A 25,550-nucleotide genomic window follows, 5' to 3' on the forward strand; every position below is an offset into this window, starting at 1 on the left:
GGGAGTTTTCTCAGCTGCCCAGTTCCCAGTAAAACTCTGGCTTGTATTTCACTGGGGCATTCTGGTGGTCATTGAATCAAAGTAATAATTTAAACTGAGAGTAAATTAAATGAAGACGGTTTTCATTACATAAGACAGTGACGTGTTGTTGTTGGGTTTAAATTCTGATATATTAATATACATGACACCTCATCATAACCATTATTTATGTCATATTAATAAAGGAGTGACACATTATAATATAATCATTATTATTCTTTATTTATTCTTTAATTGTGTAGGTGCGGTTCTCTCCTTTTACATTTGAACAGAGCAGCTTTAACAAGCAAAACAATTTCCCTGTGGGATGAAGAAAGTTTTTTTTTTTAAATCTTGAATATTAAGCATGTAAACACAACACGATCAAGGACAACAATAACTGACTGACCTTGTGCAGGAGGAGTGGGGGTCCTTCGGGCAGACATCGGAGGAGACTGGGAGGAGAGAGAGAGAGAGAGAGACCGACAGAGGGAGGGAGGGGGGGGGGGGGGTTGATTTCTGAGCTCTGGGCCGAGGATTAGACAGAGAGCAGCGTAGTGCGATACCAGCATCCAACATATAGCCAAACCCCCACACACACCACATCACCGTCATCATCCGGCCGGGGAAGGACGCCGTGGATATTCTGGAGACTCGAATATCGTTTCCCCTCGTACCAGCTCCACATCACTGATATTTCAGAGGGATAAAACCCTCCCAGACCGTCTCCTCCTCAGACCACGAGGTGAGTTTTCTCCGTGTTTCCCGGTGTTATTGTCTGATGAATGGGCGCACGGCCGTGCAGCCGAGCGCCTGCACCTTGCGTCCGATCCTGTCGTTCGGGCTGATATTTGCCTCATCGAAATGAATAATTCAGCGGACGGTGGTTTTCACAACGCCTGTAGGCGACACCCATGTTTCTTTTTGAGGGACGCGATGGCTAGATGTAAATCCGATTAAGATTATAAAGGAAGCGACAGAAGACTGACATTTCTCTCTTTGTTTAGCCCCGTGGTTTGGCTGGCACGGCTGTGGCCACTGATCAAAGTTAGTGTTGGGACCAGTGTAATGGGAATATTGATTCATTTGAAGGGTAGGCCTATTTATAAAGCATTTACCAGCGATAGACGGCGGTCGATACGTGTTTAATTATTTCTCACAGCCTAAATGTTATATTAAATACAGGTTATAATCACAGAAACGGATCTAGAGGGCACGGCTATTCTAGTGCCACATCCTATCCACTCGACATATTCACAGACACATGTGTTAGGCTGTAATAGTGGACGTCCATGCTGTTGTATGCGCAGTGAAATCACTGACACTGGCTACAGATTGGAAACGAGCGGACTAAATCCTGACGGATCGGGGGGGGGGGGGGGGATGCCAGGAGTCTGGGTAGTAAAACACGCACATTATGAATGGGCGTAGGCGACGCGCAGCCACCCTGGGACAGACGTCTCGCCTCTTTTCTTTGCTCGTATCCTTTTGGCCAGCAGCAGCAGCAGCAGCAGCAGCAGCAGCCTCCTCTTCCCTGCGCTCTTCCGTGCCAGGCATGACAAGCGCAACACAACTAGACCGGAACAATGCGTTTTGCTGTTCTGGGGCCTTCATTTAATGCATGGCATGATTTAAAAAGACCAGTGATTGCGGTTCCGGTTTGACGTGCACTGAGACAGGACTTAGGTCGGTCATTAAGCAGCAGCATCCTACCGCTGCTTGCGACCCCACAGCTGAGCACACAGACACACGCAGAGACGCAACTAATGAATGAACGGGATTTTTCAGCTGTGGATGAGGTGCATTTTGCTTTATCTCTTGTGTCTGTGCGCTCTGCTTGCGCTCCGGCTCGGTGCTGGAGGCTTTGTGCTATGACTCAGGGATATATGCTACAACATGTGATGGGAGTTGCTGCTCCGGGGTCACTCTGCCAGAGGAGAAACACGAGGGGCAGAACTCGCACATCAGGAAAGACTTGATGCCTGGCTGCATTAGCCTCGATCATCTCTGCTGACTGCTTCTCTGGCCCATTTAATGCAGCCAGCCGTCCAGCCATCCTCTCCCTCTCCCTTCTTCTTCTTTAGTAGGAGCTTCCTGCCTCCAGGGCACAGCACAGTGTTGCTGGGCTGATGCTGCTCCAGTCCAGTGCCTTGACCAACATATCAGTTCAACTGAACCGGTTCAAACATTCAATTCATATTGTTCCTGCTAATTGATTAAATTTAGTTTAGTTTCACTAAAGGGATTCTGTTAATGTATCAGACAGAGCATGGTGAGATAGTTAGAGCATGATGATGTTAGAGAATTACCAGATAGATTAGATGATTTAGTGTTGATGTACGGTGAATTAACTCACATACTGATACTGGAACAGAGTTGAAAAATCCTGTTTACCTGTGTTTTTCTCCAAACTGGACCAGTATTATTGTCCCGCAGAAGATGAATGAGACATGACCTCATTGACGCGACAGCTCCACAGTGATGGCACAATGTAGGCCAAGTCTATTCATGAACATATACAGTAGTAAAACATTAAGGGAATTAAATAATCAGTTCCCAATAACCAGGTTTTCCTCTCTTCTATTCTTTGCTGATATTGCAGACTCCAGAAGACTATTGTACTTGTGGGCCTAGTCACTGCACTCAGGTACTTTTATTTAAAGATAAGACCTCTATTGTACAGGTTTTGAAGGATCACTGAGTTGAAGAAAAATTGCTCAGACAGCAACAGAGGAACCGAGGCAGACAGTTTTCCAGACTTGCAACGTCTGTCATCCACTAACATCCAAAGGCCTTCCCCAGACATCACAGGCTTCCTCTCTAGCTGCGTCTTGCTGTCTGCTTTTCTCCAGAACCACCAGAACTACTGACAGAGATCTAAAACACTATGCAGTGCACTATTAATCTTCAAAAGACCTGTTATTTAATAGTTCACTGGGGAATTCGTGCCTCGCCAGGTCACTGATGAAAGGGGAAATGAAATGAGCAGCACGCAGTGAATCCTGTCCTCATAATGCTAATGGAATGAGCTGGCAGCCTGAACGACGAACAGGTGATGTGATTGTGTCTGGAAGAGGAAACAGTGGAATAACCAGCCAAACTTAACAAGCAACTGTGACAATCAACGGACAAACACGTGCTATCGAACAGCTCACTGTTTCTTTTAATACTTCTAGGAGGAAAGGGAACATTTATTTTCTTAAATGTTTATTTGTGATACAAAATGAGACAAATTCATAAAATGTATAGAACACATACATCAGGGTAAGTGAAGGGAGGTAAAAGTGAAAAAGTCTTGTTACAAGGCACAGAGTCAATCAACAGTGAATCAGTCAGAAACAATTTTGATAATCAGTTGATCAGAACACTTACATTTTTCTTTTCCAGTTTCGGTTTTAGACTGCATGGTTTTTATCAGGTATTTATTATAATGAAGGCTGATAATTGCTAAGTAGCTGTAAAATAAACAGTTGCAGTTAAAAGTTGTGAAATCACAAAATGTCCCGACAGTTTAATAATAGTTGTCATAGATCTCTCTGGAACAACGTGGTGGACTGATGAACCAACTGCTAGTGTTGGTAAAACACCTTCAGACGACGAAGCAAAAGCATGTGATTGTCCGTGTATGTAAATGATTCCTCTTTAAAAAAAATGACATATTGAATTTAAAAAGATATCAGTCATGACCCATTTTAGGTTCTGTGGGTAATGAGTTCCAGATACTTATTCCCTCAACAGAAAGGACGTCAGCCTGAAGGAGTTTTTACGAAAGGACGCCCAGAGGAACCGAGCCAGATACCCTGAGAGATGCCACTGTGCTGCTGAACATCTGAGGAGTTATTTTTTTAGGTGGCTGGTTAGTTTATGCATTTATGGATAAGTCCAACATTAACCAGCTAGATTAAATTATAGATGCTGAATGTGTTTAATATCTGAAGAACATGGCTTGTCGGTTTCCACAATTCAACTTGTTTGTTGTAAAAGCTGCTTATGATCATGAAGTTGCACAATACTTTTAATGCAATAAGATGGTGAAACGCATAAAACGATTTGCATCATACGAGTATCTGATGAGTGTAAATATATTTATAGTTATGTTTTTCAGATTTTAGATGGGAATCATTACATAGACATTGTTTAAAATATTCCCTTTTAACCTTTTCATAAATTTAACTTAAGACAGAGCTCTATATTAAAAACAGAGCATATCATCTGTATTTAATTTGTTTGCAGCTTTTTTCTGGTGAGACGGAAATATTCTTTGGAGTATTTATTGTCTGCCCTACTTGTTGTTCCCCACACTGACAACTTGCGTTTATGAAATGTGAAGCAATCCAGCTGCTTCCCATAAACCTAAATCACGCTCACCTCACATCATCTCGATATTTACACACACAGTCTTTTCTGCCAAGTGTGCTGCTCTGGGACTGAATGTTCACCGAGGTCCGTGTCCAACTTTGTTGGCAGCGACTGTGAGTCAAAATGAATTGTTGGGTTTCTGAAGCAACCCCTGCTGCTGCTGCCCTGCATCTCATGTGGTGCAGCTGTATCCGGTGTGTAATGGCTGGAGGATAATGTGTGTGTGTGTGTGCGCTTACCAGATTGAAACAAGACGTCGATAGCAGCCAACTGGTCCTTTCTTACTAATAGCTGTTGTTCAGTGAGTCAGTGAGGCTTCTGCTGGAGTCTGGTTACCAGTTGACTAATGCTCTTCTTGCTTATCATATTAAGGTCTGGTGAGTGTATGAGTCTGGGTCTGTGCATGGTATATGCATGAACAGGGGGCATCAGTGCTGAGGCCTGTCTTCCTTTAAAAAGCTGGACTAGATAACAAGAAGTGAAATTTGTTACAGAGAAATTCATCCTGTCGGTCAGATTGTCACGTACATTAGCATGGATTATGTTATTTAACAGGTCAGCAGCTGGATGAGGGCATTTTATCTCCCACTTCTTGTCCTAATGACACTTCGCTAGGCGCAGTCCAGGTTGGTCTGACCTGCCGTGTCCCGGTCTGGCCCGGCAGCGCTAATTGGGCTGTTTTCTATCCAGCTGGCTGCACAGAAACTGTCAGTTCAGTAGCACCTCTCAACCCCCGAGGAGAGAGTGGAGCACTTCTATGAACTGCGTGTGTGCTCATACCAGACGATAGGGTTGAATAACGGACTGTTTTGTCCGAGACAGAGAGACATTGTGTGGGAAAATGAGGGGGGTTGTCTCAAAGAAATGCAACAGACAGAGAGTGAAAACAGAGGGATTGAGACAGAGCTTATTATATTATTATGTTATATTCTCCATGTACAGTAAAGATTGGAGAAGGGGTGAAAAGGTGAAAGGAGGCAGCGAGACATGGCTGCAGGGCTCGGTGGTGATGACGTGTGGGCAGCTCGGGGACTTAAGGACATGACAGTGGAGAACAGGATTCACGATTACTATTGATTCGGCACCAGATTAGGAACAGACTCATCATCAGCTCGCAGACACGCACGCTTTACTGTCTTGGATTTGAAACTGGGATCAAATAAATAAACGTCATGAGACAGAGGGAATGATCTCTTCATTTAGAGCAAATGAGGAGAAGAAAAATAAAAGTCTGTTTTTATTTATTTATTTTATGAATGACTATACGTCAGTGTCTGCTGCCTGCCGGACTTTGTTTGCTTTCTATGGCAGGAGAACACAGCACTCATCAGCTTCTCCGTACTTTACATCTCACTGTAGATACTTTTGCTCTTTCTTCTCTTCTCCTGCAGCTTTTCTCCCTCATTCCTTTGCCACTGCCCTCTCCACCCTCTTTAAAACTCTCCCCCTTTCTTCACCCCCTCCAATATCCTGTCCTTTCTCCCTTTCTGTGCCTTGACCAATTCTCTTTTCTCTATCCCTTCCCCTTTTCTCAGCCCCTTGGAGCCCACCTCCCCCTTGCAACCTCCATACGTCTTTCCTGTGTCTCTCTCTTCTTCTGTGCTGCACTCCTCTTGTTGCCTGTGTTGGCAAAGTGGCAGAAGGAGGCGGTCGGAGGCCGAGCTAGCTGAATTAGCCCCATGCATTATTCATGTGCCCTGCAGTCTGTGTGAGTCTAGGTCTCTGCTGGCTTCTCACTAGGACATAGGGGCATTGCGAAACAGTACTGTGTGTGGGGCACAGGGTCTTTTGGAAGAGCTGCACAGATGGGACTATCAATTCCTCCTTCAAATCTTCTTGATGAAAGCCTTGGGGAGAAGGCTGATCTGTGATCTGTGAGTTTATCTCACAGATCAACATTCAAGTGCAAAATGAGGTGGTTTCCTTCCACAAGATCAAGAATGTTTATTTAGTGTCTCTCCTAATTCAACAGCCAGACTTTTTACAACAAAGCATTCCCCAAAATGTGTTTTCCTCTCCAAAACGGGGGCCAGCTGAGGTTTCAGCCATATCTGCCCTGATGTTCATATGAAAGGCTTGTCCTCTTTTATTATTTGCCAAGCTCTCTGCCTGCCTGGCAGCATTTCTGTCTTCACCACATCAAGATTCAGAGGCTGTCCTCTTTGCTTTTAGAGCCGACCCAGCAAGAACTGTTAAGTTTACTGGGCTGTATGAAATTTTAATTTAGACATCCAGACGGAGATGGAGTGCCTCATCTCCACATCGCCATGTGCTTTTGAAGCTGCAGAGAGAGTAGAGAGAGGTGGGGGAGAGAGAGAGAGAGAGAGTGAGGGAGCCCTGGGGACCAGAGGAGGGGCCTCTTGGAAAACCACAATCACATAGCTGGTTTGAACTCACATCTGTTTTGCTAGACATGCTTGCATGTTCACTCCAAATATGTCAACAACTGGAATATAGTTCTGTTACTTAAATATAGCATGAAAATACATGCTGATATAACTGAGTGAAACCTGAGAACTAGTCATTTTGTGCTTTGCTCTAATTATAAACTCGTCTTTTGCGTATACATGCATTTTATTCGGTTTTGGCAGGTCTCCTGAAAGTATTACTCTGCTCTGCACAGGTGGCTGCACCAGATTGGGATTGGACCTGATGATCGCAAGGACCCCCCTCCACCTCTTTTCAGCCAATCCTGGAGGGGCTGCAGCGCTGATGTCTCAGAGGGTGAGAGGGTATTTGTGTTCTGGGGTCCTGAAGAGACAAGCTACATCACGGTGAGTCATGCTTTCACAGTTGTTAGGCAAAATGTGGGACATTTAGCTGCTTTCTTAAAATATGTGAAGACGATTTGAGCTTGTGCTAGTGTTGGATTCATTTGAGACATTTTTCATGCAGATTATTCAGTTACTAAAAAATACATCTGCAAATGCATTTACAGTGGTTAATCATTAACACTAACCATGTACATTTAGAGTTTGTTTGCCCTTAGACATGCTTAGCTATTTAGTAAAGTCAAGACGTATAAAGGTGCATTGTGAGTGTAAAGAGTCAGGATAAACCTTAGTGCATAGGATGCGCATGTTTATAAAAAGGGCTGGCTCCTCCTGCTGCCCAGAGAGACTGTTATTGGAGACGACCACCTGACTCAGCATGGACAGTGAGAGAGGAATACAGAAAGAGAGGAGAAAGTGAAAGAGAACAGAGAAAGCTGGAGAATGACAGTAAAAACCATCACCCGACTCAGCACTGATTTCAGCATTGTAACATATACAATACACATGTGCATCCATTAGTCTGCAAGCACGTTGTGCATTAAATGCAGCAAAGCAAAACAAAACATCTAGCAAATGGATCCCAAACGGCCGTCCAAATTACCTATAGCTACTTATATATCTATATACTGACTATAACTGGCATGTCACTTTGATCGCTTATTGAATGGTGCAGGTGTGTCAATAATCACACTTCGTTCCTCGTATGCAGTTATCAGCTACCTAGCCTCGCTTATCTTTCCTCATGCTCATCATTCTTCCTCAATCCGGATCAGCAGGAGGTGCGAAAGTGACAACCTGACCAGTGTGGGCCCGTGCTGAACAATGGCCTCTAATCCTCTTAAATGACAGACCTACGCTGCACGCTTCAGTTCTGCTGAGGGAGGCCACTCATCGTTGGCCTTCAACCAGCAATCAGCTGAAAGCTGAAACCCTACTGTTTTAGCTGCTGATTTCTGATCAGAAAAAAGTTATTTATCTCATGAATATGAATATATGAGTTAACTCACAGTCGTACTGCTTAACATCCTCTATTGATTGTAATGCAGTTTGGAATTTTAGGTGCCCACAACTCAGAACTTCAGGTGTAGTAAGGTTATTGCGCTTTAAAGACTTAACCCACCTCATTTATTGGATAAAGGCATGATTTAAAATGTTACAGACAAGTGTGGAAGACTGCCAGAGAACTGTTTCTGCTACTTGACCAAAGTCTTGGCTTTTAGAAGTTTCCTCCATATTTCAGAGAGCTGATCAAACTAAGCTCTCTGCATGCTGACTGCCAAGAAGACGGCACAGATCGTTAGGTTTCAGGAACACATTCATCATCATTAGGCTTATTGATCAGGTCTGGATGGCTACTATTCCTACTATAGCACCCCTCAATTCTCTCTGCCTCCAGGGGTCAAACAGGCCAACACAGTCCTGATTAGCAGACGAATTACTGTATATTATAAGGTAGCAGCAAAAAAGTAAAGCACAGAGAGAACTTGATTCATCTCAGTACAGAAGAAAATGTACATCACCTTCAAAAACACATTAAAATCCGATTTCACTGCATCTCTGCCATCTAAAATCTTTAAAACAAAAGTCATATGAACGTATAAAAGAGCACCTTGTTGTGAATATATTTGCAGCAATAGAAAGTAAAACCTGTCAGGGAATTATCATAGCCTCCACAAGCTCGGTGTCGGTGTATTGATTGGCTGACAGGAACAAAACACAGTTTAGAGCAGTCGTAAATCTTGAGATTTGGTTGGGATTCAGTGCTGACTGGCTTTGCCTCCCTGGGGTTCGACTGAGCCCTCCATCCTTCACTGTGTCCCCACTGTCGTGTTCAAAGGGCAGTGTAAGCAGAAAGTGCACTGCTGCATATTGCCTCTGAATTCTTAGTGAAATCTGTTATTTCACGAAGCTGTTGTTCAATCCAATTATTTTAGGTAAACGCGTGTGACGTGTTGTTGCTCATGCTGACTAAACTCCACTCCTGTCTTTTTCTCTCTTGGATTTTCTTGCTCTTTGTCCACATATCTGATTATTCATCACATTCGAGGCAAGCGACATGCTCTGCATATTAAAACAGAGCAGAGGAGAAGCAGATTCAGCCCCAGCACAATTTTGGCACTGAGTGTACCATCGCAAAACAGAAGAACAGAACAGTTTCAAACACGTTCTCGCTTCAAATCCTTTCATCTCCTGTCTGTATCCTATTCTCCCCAGTTATGTCTGCAACTCATATTCTCATATCTCTTTGTCTATACAGATAAATGGAGGAGAAAGAGCGATGTAGGAGCAGGTCTCCGGCTCGGAGGGCCAGTCGGGTGCAGCAGGTGGTGGGGACAATAATACGACGCACCAGAGAGTCGCTTAGCAGGTAAGGAATTAAAAGACTCAGGGCAAACGTTCACTTCAGAGATCAGAAAATTTAGGTTTTCTCTATTTTTCACTATCAACTTTATTCACAATTGACATGAATATACCTGCTCACACAGTTATTGGTGGTTTAAGCCCAGTTTGTTCCGAGTGAGACAATACAGTAGAATAGATTCCAATGGGGGAAACAATACGGTATGCAGCAGAAAGGGATGGCGCCACTCCAACACAAACCTCTGCATCAACAACAAATAAAAAAAACTTACAGGACAGAAAACTAAACAATCAAGTTTGGGACAGAGAGTTGGGAAAACAGCATCATCCACTTCTAGGCCTGCTGCCAGATCCTGCAGTGGGAAAGAAGAATAGGTTGTGTGGAAGGCATATAAATAATTTCAAGTCTAAAATTTAGCTGGACACGTTGGTTTTTTAGCTGAGTATGTTTGTATTGTTTGTTAGAAATAGATTTAAAAGGGTAAACCAAATACGCTTAAAATGAAAATGAAATGTATAAAAATTGAGAAAGAGTACAATAGATTTCTTAACTTGCACACTCACCAGATGCCCCCCCCCCCGCACAACCACACATTCAGAAACATAACACGTAGTTGAGTGCATATTCCAAACTTGACTGTTCCTCTCTCGCACTCAAACACACCCCACAGTGAACCACAGATATGCTTTCAAAAGCCCTTCATTCCCTTTTGTCCGCTAAGTGTTTCTCAGAGGAGGAGGTGCAGTGCAGAGGAAGCTCAGTCAACTCCCCGTTAGTCATTTGTGGGAAAAAGTTTCAGCATGTCACAACCAGCTGACCACGACAGTAGGCCTCAGGGAGAGGATATCAATGTGAGACTTAAATGCAACATATAAGGATGCTGGGTATTTTCTGAGTGGATGTGAGCTGATGATGTACTGCAGTTTTGTGACTGTGACCTTTGTCCTTCACAAATTAGCATTTTATAGATGTTTATATCATGCTAAATATGACATGATATTATATGAATTTATTGTAAAAAATTTAAATAATTATAATAATATATCTGGTAATATAATATATTAATATATTGTTTAGTATTTAACTAAATATTGTAATATTTAGTTAATAAAGGTTGTAGTAAGATTTTTTTTTTTCTGAAAGATTAAGCTTGGCTTGTTGTCGATTGACATTCAGAAGTTAGTTATTGCTATTAAAGAAAATTCAGTTATGTAAGAAGGAATTTAATCAAAAACAATGGATGAAAAGGGAAAGAGTAATGGGTATTTTTAATAATTTCCCAACATTTCTTAGACATAATTACTAGTTGATCTGTTAAAAAGATAAACAGCCAACTCTTTGATACTGAAAATATTCTTCTTTTTATTATTCTCTATACAAACCATTAGTAAACATTGCTCCTGCTGTATGAAACAAAAATTTTAGATCTAGGGAGGAGAAATAATTTTGTTATATCTGAAGCAAAATTTTCCCAGAAACAGCCGGCGCTGCTTGTCAACTGTCTGCAATTTCCTAATAAAGAAGAGACGTAATTTGTTAAAGCAAATGATGAAAGCGAACAACTATCTCCCCCCATCCCCTCAAATAACCTGCCACCCTGTTTGACCTCCTCAGAGAGCGGTTGCTAGGCGATGGGAGGTCACAGCGCTCCAACAGTCTGTCCAATCAGAACTTCCAGGCTAAGCTGACGCTGCAGATCACCAGGGACCCGGTCCTTGACAGAAGCACTGGACATGGCTTCACTCTCACCACAAATGGACCCCTGCTGGTCAGGGACATTGCCACAGGTACATGGAGTGTGTGGTGCCATTATATGTGCATCCGTGTGGAACATGTTGTGGATAAGTGTGCTTTGCTTTCCTGCTTTCTCTCCAAACGGCCACCTGCTTTATGTAACAGTACACAGCCTGCAGCGAAACCGATTTACACATTCCATGTCTCTCGTTTGTCATTTTCTCTTGGTCATGATTGTCGTTCTATAGCTGTGAAGTCACTGATTGACATAATGCATTCCTTGGCACTTATTCTAACCTCAACTACAACAGCTGAATGCATAACCCCAATCACAACCTTGTACCCTGTACTCTAAAACTCAAATTCTCATCTCATTGGACACTTTGTCCAGTCCACACAACTTCAAAAGGCTGTTTTGAAGCTGTGGACAAAGTGTCCATACATTTATTGTATCAAACAAAAATTGGCTTACACAACCACAAAATACACACACGCACACAAACACACATGTATATATATAGCTCCCACCCCCACCACACACACTGACTCTCTCCTGGCATTCAAACTGCAAGGCATTGTGCCAGAGAAGCCACAGAAACAACACAGCCACCTGCTCATCCTTCCTAAATTCAATCGCTTTTCATTTAGGCAACTTTGATAGAGGGATTGAGAGAGACTGAGAGAGATGCTGACGCATTTGTTTTATGTCTGTCCTGTAAAATAAGCTGATAAATACCCTGAGGAGTGTTCCACCCTGCCACCAACTCTTTAATTGCTATCTGGTGCCAAAGAACGAAGAGAGAGAGTGAGAAAAAGAGAGGTGGGAACAAAAGATAAGGTTTCATAGACAGAGAAGATGCCAGCAGGAAATAGACAAAGACTAAAGTGCAAATATGGTAAAAAAGAAAGTGTGAAAGAGCGCAGTGTATGATGCATTTGGTTGTGGGAGGAGTAAGTGAGACCCTCATTGTCAGAAGGTGGATGTGTGAGGAAAGTGGTGTGTGTGGAAGAGGGATCGAAAAAGAAAGACAAGGAAGGGAAAACTGCAAAGATCAGGATATTGACTGAGCTCGACAAGCTTGGCCTTTCTGACCAGAGAGAGAGAGAGAGAGAGAATGTGCAAATTTAGCCCGTGTGTGTGCAGAAGCTTGTAGAGCAGTGTGGCATGCCGTCAGTGGGTCAAAAATCAGGGACAGATGGGGCTTTGCCAGGCAGACGGGGTGTGCATGGGCGTGTGTGTTGATACATACATACACTTAGTGTGTTGGAGTAAGTTGAGACCGCTGTGCCTCAGTCGCGCTCTCATGCCTGAAGACAAACGAGTATAAATAACTACAGAAAGCAGAGCATAGCTGAGCTGTGCGAGCCCCGGAATAACTGTAACCCCTCACATCCTGGAGAGCTCTGCTGAACACTGTTGAGTCAGCCATGTTGAATAACTATGTATGTCATTCAGTGTGTGTGTCCCTATATCTGTGTGTATAGCTCCCTTTATCTCAACTGAAAGTGCAAGCCCACGTGTGCAGCTGGGCTTCAGTTTTATGCAACTGCTGATTCTTTTCATTGTGTGTGTGTGTGTGTGTGTGTGTGTGTATACGCTTGTGTGCAGGGAGTCCTGCAGATGGGATACTGTTCCCAGGGGACCAGGTGCTGCAGATTAATGAAGTAGTACTGGAGGATTTGAATGCAGAGCAAGTTGAAAACGTCTTGAGGTGAGAAGATCCACAGAGTTACCTTTCTCTCTATAGTATTTAAATAAGTATGTATGGACTGTAAGAAAATCAGTGGCACTGCACCACCCGTATATCTGGTTCATCCACTGACTAAACACTCGTGACACGTCATGTCACAGTGGCTTGCTGGAGTGAATTTTTGAGTGTGTGTGTGTGTGTGTGTGTGTGTGTGTGGATGATTCATGTGAGAGGGTGTGCATGTAAGAAGGACTTAGCAAGTTAAGGGTCAAAGGTCAGAGGAGGAAGTGCTTGACAGCTGGACAGAAAAGATAATGATCTCTCTCATGTCTGTTTTTGCATGTGTGTGTGTGTGTGTATGTATGTGTATTTATTCTCCACACAGAGACTTGGAGGATTGTATCAATGTGACTATCCTGCGCCACATGACAGTGAGTACAAAAAAAGACACTACTGACCTCCTGTCAACACACACACACACACACACACACATTCAAAAAGAGTAATTACACTGTCCCTCATTTAAACATAGGCTCTTTGTATATTTCCAAGCATGTGACTGCACACTCACATCTTCTGACAGGATCAACTGCTTTCAGGTCTTGATGTAAATGTAAATGTGTGTGTGTGTGTCGAGCCTTTGATTAAAGCGGCGTCTGTATTGGTCTCAGAATTAAATATGTTGTTTGTCCTCATTGACAAGTGGGTGTGTGTGTGTGTGTCTTAGTCTGTTGTCCAGCTCCCACATCATGGTGCTGTCTGTGTGTTGTAGAATCCCAAGTCATCGATTATGTCGGCAGAGAAGAGAGCTCGTCTGAGGAGTAATCCAGTTAAAGTGCGCTTTGCAGAGGAGGTGGTGGTGAACGGGCACACTCAGGTGAGAAAATCTTCTCGGATGCACAATGTATCCTCTTGTCAGGCACTTGTCATTTCAGGCTCTGCCACATTTTTGATCAGCCTTTATTTAGTCCTATTTTCTAAGTTTCCAAGTGTTATTTTGTCTTTGCTCATTTGATACCGATTCCTCTCTCTCTTCTCTCCGCCAGGGAAACTCTCTTCTCTTCCTGCCCAATGTCCTAAAAGTCTATTTAGAGAACGGACAGACCAAGGCCTTCAAGTTTGACAACACCACCACTGTCAAGGTTAAGTGAAAACAATCTCAGAGCTGCTGGGTAGCTTTACCCACAATTCGAATCTGCAGTATTTGGAGTATTGAGACCTATAGTGTATACCGGCTGTAATGAAAGTTTGAAATGTCAGATTTTGAAATGCTACATTACTTGTTCACTTTTATTACCTAGTACCTGATGCTTGAGTGGGTGACACATCTGTCAGTACCAGTGTGCTCTTTAAAAGCCAATGAAAAAAACAACTTCAATCAGTCAGCATCATGATCACAGGTTTATCCAATTGTGAAAGACATCCTAGAAACAAGTGGGTGCTTTTTTATCTTTAAACCACACCACAAGTTATGCTGCGATTGCCCAAAGGGTGACAGGAGTGTGGGTAGACTGTAGCTGTTGTAGGTTTTGATAATAGTGGGATAATACAAAAAAAAATATTAATCATTATGTGTCTTGAGGAGGTAGTTATGAAACACTTCTGAGCAAGCTAGTGGGCAGACTGAGATCCATGTTACTCTAAGAAATAACTATGGAGGGAATGAAGAGCATGAGTTTATGAGTAAGTAAAGATATCATCTCTAAGTCCAGTTTGGGATCTGCCGACTGAGAGATGTTCTGTATGAAATCATCATAATAAGATAGGAGAGATAAAAAGGGTCAGTAACTTACCACCAGCAGTCTCATGTCTGTTGCTGTAATGTACTTATAAGTAAGCACATTACTACTGCTTGGTTTTGTATTTCCAGGAGAGTGAAATCAGATTTGACCATCTGCCGTCAGCAGACAGGGATGAAACATGTTTGTGTAAGAGGGTATGAACTGCTGTTTTTTTCACGATTCCAGGACATTGTTCTGACTCTGAAGGATAAACTGTCCATCCGGGCCATCGAGTACTTTGCCCTGGTGCTAGAGCAGCAGTACAGTATCACCAAATTGTTGCTGCTGCATGAAGATGAGCTCATACAGAAGGTGATAAAAAAACTACACAAATGCATTAATGACTGTTGTCATTTTGGATTCAATTTGAAAACTTTCATAAATTTTCAAACATTGATTCGGTGTCTTCATCAGGTGGTGCAGAAAAAAGATTCCCATGACTACAGGTGTCTTTTCAGGGTGTGTTTCATCCCTAAAGACCCTACGGACCTGCTGCAGGATGACACCTCGGCCTTTGAATACCTGTTTTTACAGGTCAGAGAAGCTAACTTAATCCACTGTACTACTTTGACACAGATGTATATGCTGTATATATATATATATATTTTTTTTATATATCTGAGTTTGCTCTAGTGTGCTCTAAATCCGCTTCATAAAACATTACAGATATAGTGTAAGCTTACTTGTTGTGGTAAGCTCTTTGTTGACGCTACTGTGTATATATACAGTATGTACTATAACCCTGGATGAAAAGCCTACAAGCCACCAACTTCTTTGCATACTCTTGTTGCACAGGAAAGCACTGGAAGAGCCACTTATGTCATGTTGATTTATTGTCTTTGCCTCCTGCTGTGTTTGTTTTTGCTGTATAAATGGCAGTTTGGGTGTCCCACTGGTGGTTAACTTACAAAGATGCTCATGAGCTGTGTATTTTGCAGTGTCTCACATCAAACGTATGTGGGCAACAATTTTATAAAAAAAAAAACAAGTGGAAAATTATTTTATTTTTAAGTTGCACATTGGTATGTTTACTTTATTGCTCATGTGTATTTGTAATGTATGTATGCATTACACTGTGACTATGTTTTTTCAGAGTGTTGGGGATGTGCTGCAGGAACGTTTTGCAGTAGAGATGAAGTGTAACACAGCACTACGCCTGGCTGCGCTGCACATGCACGAGAGATTGGATAGTTGTGGACAGACGAGGACCTCTATCAAGAATATTACGTGAGTCATATGTGTTTGTGTGTTTATCATCTCAGGGTTAGTGTTCGAGCTTGTGTTAATGCTGCAATCATTGTAATGTGTTTGGGATCACCTAAAATCTAATCTATTAATGGGACAGGGAATGTTTTGTGTGTGTGCATACACTACCTGTCAAGTTTAGAATCACAGAAAGGCAGATTTTATAACATCAAAATCAATCTGAAATATAGTGTAGACCTTGTTAATATTGTAAATAACTATTGTAACTGGAAACAGCCGTTTTTTAAAGGAGCATTCACATAAACGTACAGAGGCCTATAAGTACATTACTGTCTTCCAATTGCTTGTTGTGTTTGCTAATGCAAGTTTAATGCAAGTTATTCATTTAAAAGGAGAACAGATCATTAAAAAACCCTTTCGCAATGTTGTAACAGCTGAAGGCTTCGGTCTTTTGTACTTTCATCAATGTCCTATTGTGTGAGACACAAATGTTGCTGTTTTCTTTCTCCCATTTCAAAGCTCAGAATTCACAGACGCACATAATCATGCATTCATTTTCTACAGGACCACATCACTGACTCTGTTTACAGATTATTGTGGTAAATTAAACAGTCATAAATAGAGTCGTGATTACAGTTACAATTACATAGGAATTCAGGCAAATCATGGCTGTTTAGTAACATCTAGTGGCAGTTACGGGAAACATAAAACAGCTTCCCTTGTGCCCATCCATCCCTCCATTATCCTAACCCTAACCCTAGGCCGATCTAATAAAGGGCTGACCAACCATTCACAGCTATGTGCAAGGTAGAGTCGCCAATTAACCTAACTGCATTTCTATGGGAGGAAGCTGGAGTACCTGGAGAAAGCCGCAAGCACCTGGCCGAATAGTTGGAAAACAAGCAGGGCTGAGGCTCTTGAGGACCAGGGTTGGCCACCCCTGCCCTTTACAACAATTATTAGTATATCTGTATCACTGCTACTCATGTTTCTAATTGTAAAAAAACGGGAGAGCGGAGTTCTTCAGATTTCTTCTATATGTTGTTTTTTTTTAATGTGCTTGTCATTTCTGTGTGTATGTGGTGACAACAGGAAGGAGTTTGGATTGGACAGCTTCATCTCTCCCACGTTGCTGAGCAACATGAGGGAGAAGGACCTGAGGAAAGCCATCAGCTACCACCTCAAAAAGATCCAGTCCTTGCTAGAGCCACGCCAGAAGGTAGATACAGACTGATGGATGAGTGGGAGGAAGTGTTTAGAGGCGTAAGGAGAGACATAGTGACACTTAGATACTTGTAGCTGACACTTCAATGGCTGCTAATCTCACAGCAGTTTGAAATGTTATGTGGACAGATGGGAGAAAGATCTGATAAGTGGGATGGTCATTAAAATGGCAGCCTGGGGCTTAGGAAATGTTTTGGGAAAATAGGTATCTTGTTCAGTGAATAAATAATAACGTTTGCACTGGTTTTCTTTCATTCTGTCTCCTACTCACCTCTCTCTCTGTTATTGTTCTCTCTTCTTACATGACCTTTGTAGGTGATATCAGCTACTCAGGCTCGGCTGGCCTACCTCACTCAGCTGGGAGAGCTGATTTCCTATGGGGGACGATCATACACAGCTACGATGATGGTAAGGGGTGGGAGCCAAATGTGGCTTGGTGGGTCCCCTCCAATTCAAACTCAAACTTGGATATTGAGACATCCTTGAACACGTCAACTCACCCCATCTCTTCATCCTCTCAATTTTGAACGATTCTGTTTCATTTTGTTATGCTGTACCCTTTCTTACTGTCATCTACATTCAGCTTCAAGACAGGGAGGTGTTGGTCAGCCTGCTGGTTGGAGCGAAGTATGGGATGAGTCAGGTGATCAACCACAAGCTCAATGTGATCTCTACGCTGGTTGAATTCAGCAGCATCAGTCGAGTGGAGTTGCTCTCAGAGTCGGACAAAGTCAGCCTACTGCGCATCTCACTGCACGATATGAAGGTAGGGAAGACTGGAGATGCATATACAATACATGGAAATTGAGGCCACACATTGTATTATTCATAAACATGTAGGCACTTTTACAGTGAAAGATACTAAAAATGGATATTCGCATAACACACCACATTAGCTCATGCTAGAGTAAATATAGGTCAAGCAGTTCTTCTCAAATACACAAACAATATACAGCCTAAGGGTGTGTGTGTGTGTGTGCTAGCTAAGTAAAGCAAATTCACTGGACTGAGAAGGTGACTCTCTCTCTCTCTCTTTCTCCCACTTTTTTCTCCCTTACCCTTTGACCTTAATGGCTACCACTTTACCTTATCTTCTACAATGCCCTCTGCCTCACAGCCATTTGCCTTACTGATGGACTCTCTGGCAGCCAAAGACTTAGGGTGTCTGCTGGGAGGCTACTGCAAACTCTTGGTGGATCCCAATGTCAATGTCTTCCGTTTGGGGCGCCCAAAAGTGAGGGTGCACCGGATTTCTGCTGAAGAAGGTGTGTGTGGGAGGTTCGCCGTAATAGAGGGCGTGTGCTATGAATCCCTATCAAGTGAGCAAAAACTGTTTCACTTAAAATAATCACTTTGTGGCTTTGGCCTTTTGATAGAAATTTTTCACACCACATGTTGATGTATGTCACCAGCCAGTACGGGTATGGATAAAAAAATCAAGTCATGTCAAGTCATCAAAACTGAAATTTTATTCTGGTCTACTAATATACTAATGTTTTGCAATGTGTGTCTGCTGTTTGTGTATTTGGTGTTATTAGGTTATGTGTCTCGCTGCTGTAGTGACTCAGATGACTCAACAGATGAGGATGACCCAATGGATTCTCAAAATTACAAACGTCCAGATCCCGCAAGTCAGGACTGGGAAGAAAGGAGGAGAGAGGAGGAAGAAAAGAGGAGAGAGGAAGAAAGAAAAGAGAGAGAAGAGCACAAAGGTAAACAGGAAGTGAAGATAATAGTGACATCAGAAGGTAAGGAAAGTGAGGGTGAAGAAAAAGAAGGTGCAACAGGAAGTGGTCTGCAAAAATTTAATATTATGGATGAGGAGATGAACCTGGAGACCACCTGGTACCACACTGACCCACGGGTCACCAGCAGCTTTTCCAGCTTGTCCAGCGGCTCGTTGAGCGCTGCGCTAGAGGAAAGCGGTGCTAAAGCTGCGTCTCGTCTGGATGCACGCCGTGGGCTGTGCCAAGGCGAAGATCTCCCAAATTTGGATGTTCACCACCCCTACCTCCTTGAGCCAAAACGCCACCAAGGGCCCTTGCGACCCACTAACCTCAATTATCGTGGCAATGATAACTCTTGCCTTTGCTTTGCTGAGCTGTCCAAAGCTGATTTCCTTCCTAGCCCCCCTGAGGCCACTAGTGATGATGATGACGATGATGACGAAGATGATGAAGAGCATGGGGTGGAGGAACTAAGACGTATTTCTAAAATCCCTAGTTCAAGAGATTTGAGAATGATTGACAGCATACCCTTTCAAAGATCTCCTATTAAGAGAAAGAAAAAGATCCCTCCCAAAGTCCCCCTAAGGACAAGTTCAATTCCAGGGCACAAAGCAGGACAGGCTGAGCAGCGCCTTTCTAAGGATGAAGATGGTCTATTCCTGACTCCATCACCCAACCCTAAACCAGCTCTTTTGGTCAAAGAACCAGCCTCTGAGTCTGAGGATGAGTTTTTTGATGCCCAGGAGAGATTTACTCCCCCAGTCCCTGATCTGTCAGGTTTGTTTACAGCATATTTTCTACTTTAGCATGTTTGTTTTTTTATGTAAGAGCAATACAACATTTGTGTTAATCCACTGATTCTGAGTCTTTTTCTTTCTATCTCTCTCTCACAGACACTGAGTTGGCAGACCAGCGAAATGCTAATCGCTTGAGTGGAAGCTGGAATGGTCTTTCAGCTGTGCCAGGGAAAGAGCCATCCTCCTCTGTAACCAATAAAACCCAATCCTCTAAATTCAAGAAGGAAGTAGAAATGTCTAAAGGCTCCACAAATCACCTTACAAACCAACAGTCCAGTCCACTAAAGCCATTACAGAAACCTGAAGTTAAAGTAAAACCACCATTGGCACCTAAGCCACAGCTGCCTCCCAAACCTCAGATCATTCCTCCCAAGTCCCCCCAACATGGACGATCATATGCCCACTGCAATGGAGATGCCTCTGGACGTCTGTCTTCTGACCTCCTGGAAATGGAGCCAGACACCATGGAGTTCAAGTCTGTCACTTCTGGGGCAGGTGGACCGCCTCTGTCATCACCCCTGATCACAGCAGTGCGGTGCAGCAAGCAACCGATGCCCATCACAACACTACAAACTGAGGACAAGACAAAACAGAACAAAGATCTGATGCATGGAAATGGAACACATGTTGTTTCCAAAGACAAAACATACATTCCTGATGAAAAGGAAACCCCTAAAGTTGAGGGAAAAAGCAATAGGACTGTCCTACCCACAAAAAAGCCACTTAACCTACCCCATATGCCTCGCTCTAATTCAGGTACAAAGCTAGCCACCCCCCTGGCTGTGCCTGCCAAACCTTCTTCTCCCACCAATCTCCACCCCTTATCACTACCTGCTAGCTCTCCTGTGTCCCCTACTGATCCAAGCAAAGGTATCTTCAAGGACAACGTAAGTGCACCAAATGGAATACATCCTTGGAGCAGCCGTAATGGCAGTGTCCAGTCAGGAACCCGAAGGGTTTCCTTGAGCCATGAGAGCTTGTCACCAAAAAATACAGAAGCATCTCTTACCCTGACCACATCCCTCACTTCAACAAACTCTAAAGGTGTTGAATGCAGAGAACCTGGAAGATCTGGATCTGGGTTAGATCTTAGGACCAGCTCTTCCAGTCTGGGAGGCAGACTTCCAGCCTCTGCTCTCAGAGGGAAAATCCAGGCTCTGCCTTGGTACATGACTCGTTCCCAAGAGATTTTGGGAACTCTGGACTATCCCTCTACTAGTTCCATCAATGGAGACACATCTGGATTTGGCTCTGGTTTGTCTGTAGCCAGTGGTTTATCAGATTTAAACAAAACCCCTGTAAAGGAAAAAGAAGCAGTGCCCTCAAAATCAGGAGAGAAAGGGAACATTTTAGAGGATGGAGCTGAGGTGGTCATAGCCACCATCAAAGAGGCCCAGGAAGTGACCTCACAAATGAAAAAAGCCAATGGGACAAATGGTTCTCACCCAAATCTGAGTTTTAAAGAGAATAATGCATTCAGTGGCAGTGTTTCATCGGAACAGCCTCAGTCACGGCCCCATTCAGCAGTGGGGTTGGGCGGTGTGTCCAGCATGCAAATTGGAGGTGACTCGCCAACCTCTTCACTCGCAGATGGTACTCCACCAGAGCAGCACCGGGAGTCTTGTGGCTGCCGCACTGTTTATGCCAACTGTTTCAGTGGAGATACTGAGGATGGTGTTAGTTTTGATGAGGAGCTTACTGTTTACGAGTTTTCCCGACGCACACGCCCCAAACCTGCCCGACCTGCACCTGTTCCTTCTCCCACAACACCCTCTCCTAATCCCAATATTCTTTCACTTCTGAGAGACACCCCCCGTCCACTTTCTATTTTCTCCACAGCTTCATCTGAACTCAGTCCTATAGTTTCACATCCAGCTTCCCCCACAACCTCATTTGGTGGCCCTCTTCATTCCCTTTCCAACAAAAACTATGGTGGACTAAAGGGAGGTTTTGCCTCTCTGCGTCAAGATATAGATCAACTTCTGCTGGTCTTGGAGAGAGGAGCACTAGATAAACCACAGCAAACATCATGTCACAACTCAAACCAGGATGGCACAGGCACTAAAGTAGAGCCTGACCTGAATCACAATGGGACTGAAAGAAGTACTACCCCAGCACCAGGCCCTAATTGTACTGGGGCAAGCCCTGCCACGATGACAGAGGCTGAAAGGAGTCTTCTCCAGACAGAGGCTCGACGGCTAGCATCTGGGTGTCAGCGGGCAACCCGTGTAGGGTGGGCTCCTGATGAGGCCCTCCGTTCTTTGTCCAATAGCTTTAGTGCTCTAGTACAACTGTCAGCAGCTTGCCTGAAAACAAACCCCTGCCCTGGCTGTGATATCTGCCATCATGTGAATCTGGTCTGCGGAGTTGAGGACAATGAGAGCCAGGAAGCCATGGACAAACTGAAGGAGATAGTGGGTCTGTACCGGGAGTTTGTTGGGGCTGTTGAGACAGCTGGAACTGGTGCTGGGGTCGGGGGTAAGAGTGTGGGTCTCACTGGATCTGGACAGGGTCAGGGGGAGAGTGATGGGGTGAGGGTACTGGCCAAACGCTGCACTGTTCTTATCTCCTCCGTGTTCGCACTCACACAGCTCTTCCGGACACGCACACAAGACACCTCGGACACACCTGGTCATGTACCTCTCAATTTTTGACCTGTGAACTTTTAGCCACTAATAATCCACTGACTCTGGAGGAGTGACAAGAGAAAAACAGCACAGAGTGAGCTGGTGTGTTACCCCTGTGTTTTTGTACAGTAAGTGCCATGCACACCACAGCACACAAACATAAACCCACATTACACTTAACCACAAGGAAAACACCAAGGGAGGAAATGCCATTTCTTGGCCTCTTCTTCAACGCATATGGACTATGCATTTGTACATATGAATTTTATAATTACTTACAATTCTCTTATTTTATGATACAATATGTGTATGTATCTAAGGATGGATTACCCATGTATGTATTTATGTATTTATTTTTACAATATTTTGCACATGGTCTGTGATGTGCAGGTCTCTGGTGAAAAAAAATATGGATGTCACTGGAATTTTTATTTAGAGACAGTATTATGTTTTGTTTTGTTTTTTGCTGCTTAAAGATTTCTCCACTCCTCAAGGTGTAATCTGTAAATTGTCAGTTTTTAGGTTTACTACAGTATGTATTACTGAGAAAATACAGAAAATATACTGTACTTTTATCACACTTGGGAAAAAACAGCGATTAATTTGTTTTATATGTGCAGTGATTGCACCTTTATAGGGATTTAGTTTTTCAACATTACAGTCACATATGAATGGGATACAAATTACCATTTCAAAGCAGGGAGAGCACTTTTGACTGTTACAGATTGCACCTTTTTATGAGATGCATAACCTTGTGTAAAGCGTTTTTCTACCCCTTCCCTGGTCCTGACAGACCCTGAGTGAATGCTTCATGGAAATACTCACATTACACCAACATATGCAGTATTGGAACACATAGTTTTCATCCAAAGGACACTACATATATATTTTCTGGGAATGTGTGGGCGGGGCCCAGGGAAGTATAACAGAGGACCTTATTTATGTACTTAAAACAAGTTTGACTAGACACAAGTGTGACTGTTAAACTCTGTCCAGATGTAGCAAATATCCAAAGTCTTAAAACACTGATCCACAACTGTTCCCCACTACAGTTTTCCTTTTGGGCACACCACATGATTAATAACATACTGACAGACAGACTGACTGCTGACTGGGGTCAGAACTGTAGATATACATTTATATCTCTGTGTCCTGTTCTGTCTCTATCTTAGTTTATGGCTATGCAAATATAAACTCCTCATTCCCCTCCACATACTGTATTCTTGTTTTTGTGCTAACATTAAAAACAATAGCTGCATTGTGTTTGTCTAAATTTAATGGGTACTTTCTTTCTTTGGCATGTTGGCTGTTGTCTTTTTTCGGGAAAACTGATTACGGACTGCAACATACCGCACAGTTGCATGACATTAGCATTTGTCAATATTGAGGCTTGTGTCTATACTGATGTCTGTGCACAGTCAGTCAAATGATCACATTGCTCCATGAGTTAGCTGATGTACAGTGTTCATAAATCAGCTTGTCCATATCACATGATGCCAGCTCATCCTGATGGGATTTACTTGAGCCACCTGCAACAACAGGAAGGAAATTAAGCCAAACCAGTCAGCAATTGCTTATACAAAAATGATAAGGGGATTAGCTGAAATAATTACTGCTTATGTGTTCAGAGGTGATGAGGAAATAGGTAATGTATTTAATCTCATTAACAGATGATTGAAGTCAATTTTGTCAAGGTGGCTATGCTGAAAAAATAAGGCAGGTCTTGTAAGATTTTAGAGATCCAGCATGGAGGTAGTGTCTGTCATAGCACTAACATCAAAATATGCTGTATGTCTCAGGAGCATGCATGGGTTCATCAAACAGGTCCACACATTGAATAGTGCCCGTGTCACCTATTTGTTTGTTTTTTAGTTTGATAAATTGTATCAACAGCATTTCAAATTCAAGAGGACATTGTGTTTCCACACGAGTATCACCTCTCCATACCCACATACAATAAAGTCGATGTACCAAGAAATGTATTGTTTGAGAATAAATTACACAGTGATGTTAAAACTGCTAGAAGTCTGAGTTTAAGTTTTGTCTACAGACCAGTTATTAGGCATCAGTGATCTTGTTTTGTGACAACTGACACACCAGATGTACATAGCTGCTAATTAATTTTACAGAACTCTGACTTTTCCCCTACACAACAATGATTAAATAAGTTCCAGTCATACAGTATACTGCATGACTAATTATATATATATATATATATATATATATAGAAAAGATAAAGATTTTTAGGCTATACAAAATGCTTTAATGTTTGAAGATGGATAAAGATTGTAGTAATTGTAATTGGGGGGGGGCAGTCAGATTATGAAGTGTCAAGGAGGATGATGGGTGCAGATGCGTCAAGATATATATATATATATATAGAAAAGATAAAGATTTTTAGGCTATACAAAATGCTTTAATGTCTGAAGATGGATAAAGATTGTAGTAATTGTAATTGGGGGGGCAGTCAGATTATGAAGTGTCAAGGAGGATGATGGGTGCAGATGCGTCAAGTCAAGAATGGGTGCAGATTAACTGGTGTATATTGTGAAATTGAGTTATTTTACTGCACCTGTTGACTATAATGAAAAGTAAAGATAAAAAAAGAGTCTTTCAAGAGAAACAGTGGGAGAGCTGAGAGGCTTTGTAACAGTTCAACCCTCCCTCATCCCAAATCCCCATGTCAGCGTCCTTAATCTGATCATTATCTGCTGTCTGACTTCTTGACAATAATCTAGAAAGTCACTCTTCACTGTTGCACACATATAAAACATGGTAAAATAGTGTAGTGCTGCTGTGGGAGCTATTTGTATGATCAGATAGAGTGTGTTTAATTCGTTGCTTTACCCTTTCATATGATCCAGAGCTGTGCAGCTTGACTAATACACAACATCATATTGGTAATCCCCTCGTTACAATGAATTAAAGTGCATATTTGGCCCGGTTGATGAGACATGTTATTGTAAAGTATGACTAAGGAGGACTGCCACAGAGGTGATGACACACAAAAGCCATTCAGTTTCATGTTATCCAGGAAATGTGATTTGTTAATCTAACAGTAAAAAATTATCATCAACCCAATAGCAGACTTAGTACATTTTAATAGACTGATTTTCATAATTTCATTTGTTGAAAGGATTGACATTTTTATAATACTTTCATTAATTGTGCTTCAGGAAAACTGATCATTCTGAATTGGAAAATACTCTTAAAAAGATTTCAGCAGACTAGGACAGTTAAGATGAAAAGA

At 42.7% G+C, this 25,550-nt stretch overlaps 1 protein-coding gene across 2 annotated transcripts; it reads left to right on the plus strand.

Moving 5' to 3' along the window:
• Positions 1 to 556: 556 nt before the first annotated feature.
• On the plus strand, positions 557 to 24,318 carry frmpd1b (FERM and PDZ domain containing 1b). 2 transcript variants are annotated; one of them, XM_026358073.1, is made up of 17 exons: positions 557 to 763; positions 7,001 to 7,151; positions 9,409 to 9,519; positions 11,128 to 11,300; positions 12,857 to 12,959; positions 13,324 to 13,369; positions 13,711 to 13,815; positions 13,985 to 14,080; positions 14,906 to 15,031; positions 15,134 to 15,253; positions 15,813 to 15,946; positions 17,018 to 17,144; positions 17,465 to 17,557; positions 17,733 to 17,915; positions 18,267 to 18,468; positions 18,688 to 19,653; positions 19,770 to 24,318. In XM_026358073.1, the coding sequence occupies exons 3-17, from the start codon at positions 9,413 to 9,415 to the stop codon at positions 22,325 to 22,327; spliced, it is 5,139 nt and encodes a 1,712-aa protein (XP_026213858.1). In that variant the 5' UTR covers positions 557 to 763; positions 7,001 to 7,151; positions 9,409 to 9,412; the 3' UTR covers positions 22,328 to 24,318. The 2 variants fall into 2 exon arrangements, with proteins under 2 accessions (XP_026213858.1, XP_026213859.1); XM_026358074.1 differs by having other exon boundaries at positions 18,267 to 18,414.
• The last annotated feature ends 1,232 nt before the right edge of the window (positions 24,319 to 25,550 follow it).

This window comes from Anabas testudineus, chromosome 10, assembly GCF_900324465.2.
Source record: "Anabas testudineus chromosome 10, fAnaTes1.2, whole genome shotgun sequence".
Taxonomy (NCBI): domain Eukaryota; kingdom Metazoa; phylum Chordata; class Actinopteri; order Anabantiformes; family Anabantidae; genus Anabas; species Anabas testudineus.

Coding starts and splice junctions, on each gene's coding strand:
- frmpd1b (XM_026358073.1), top strand. CDS start 9,413: ATGGAGGAGAAAGAGCGATGTAGGAGCAGGTCTCCGGCTCGGAGGGCC. Junction 17,145..17,464: donor TGCTAGAGCCACGCCAGAAG/GTAGATACAGAC, acceptor TGACCTTTGTAG/GTGATATCAGCTACTCAGGC. Junction 17,916..18,266: donor TCTCACTGCACGATATGAAG/GTAGGGAAGACT, acceptor TCTGCCTCACAG/CCATTTGCCTTACTGATGGA.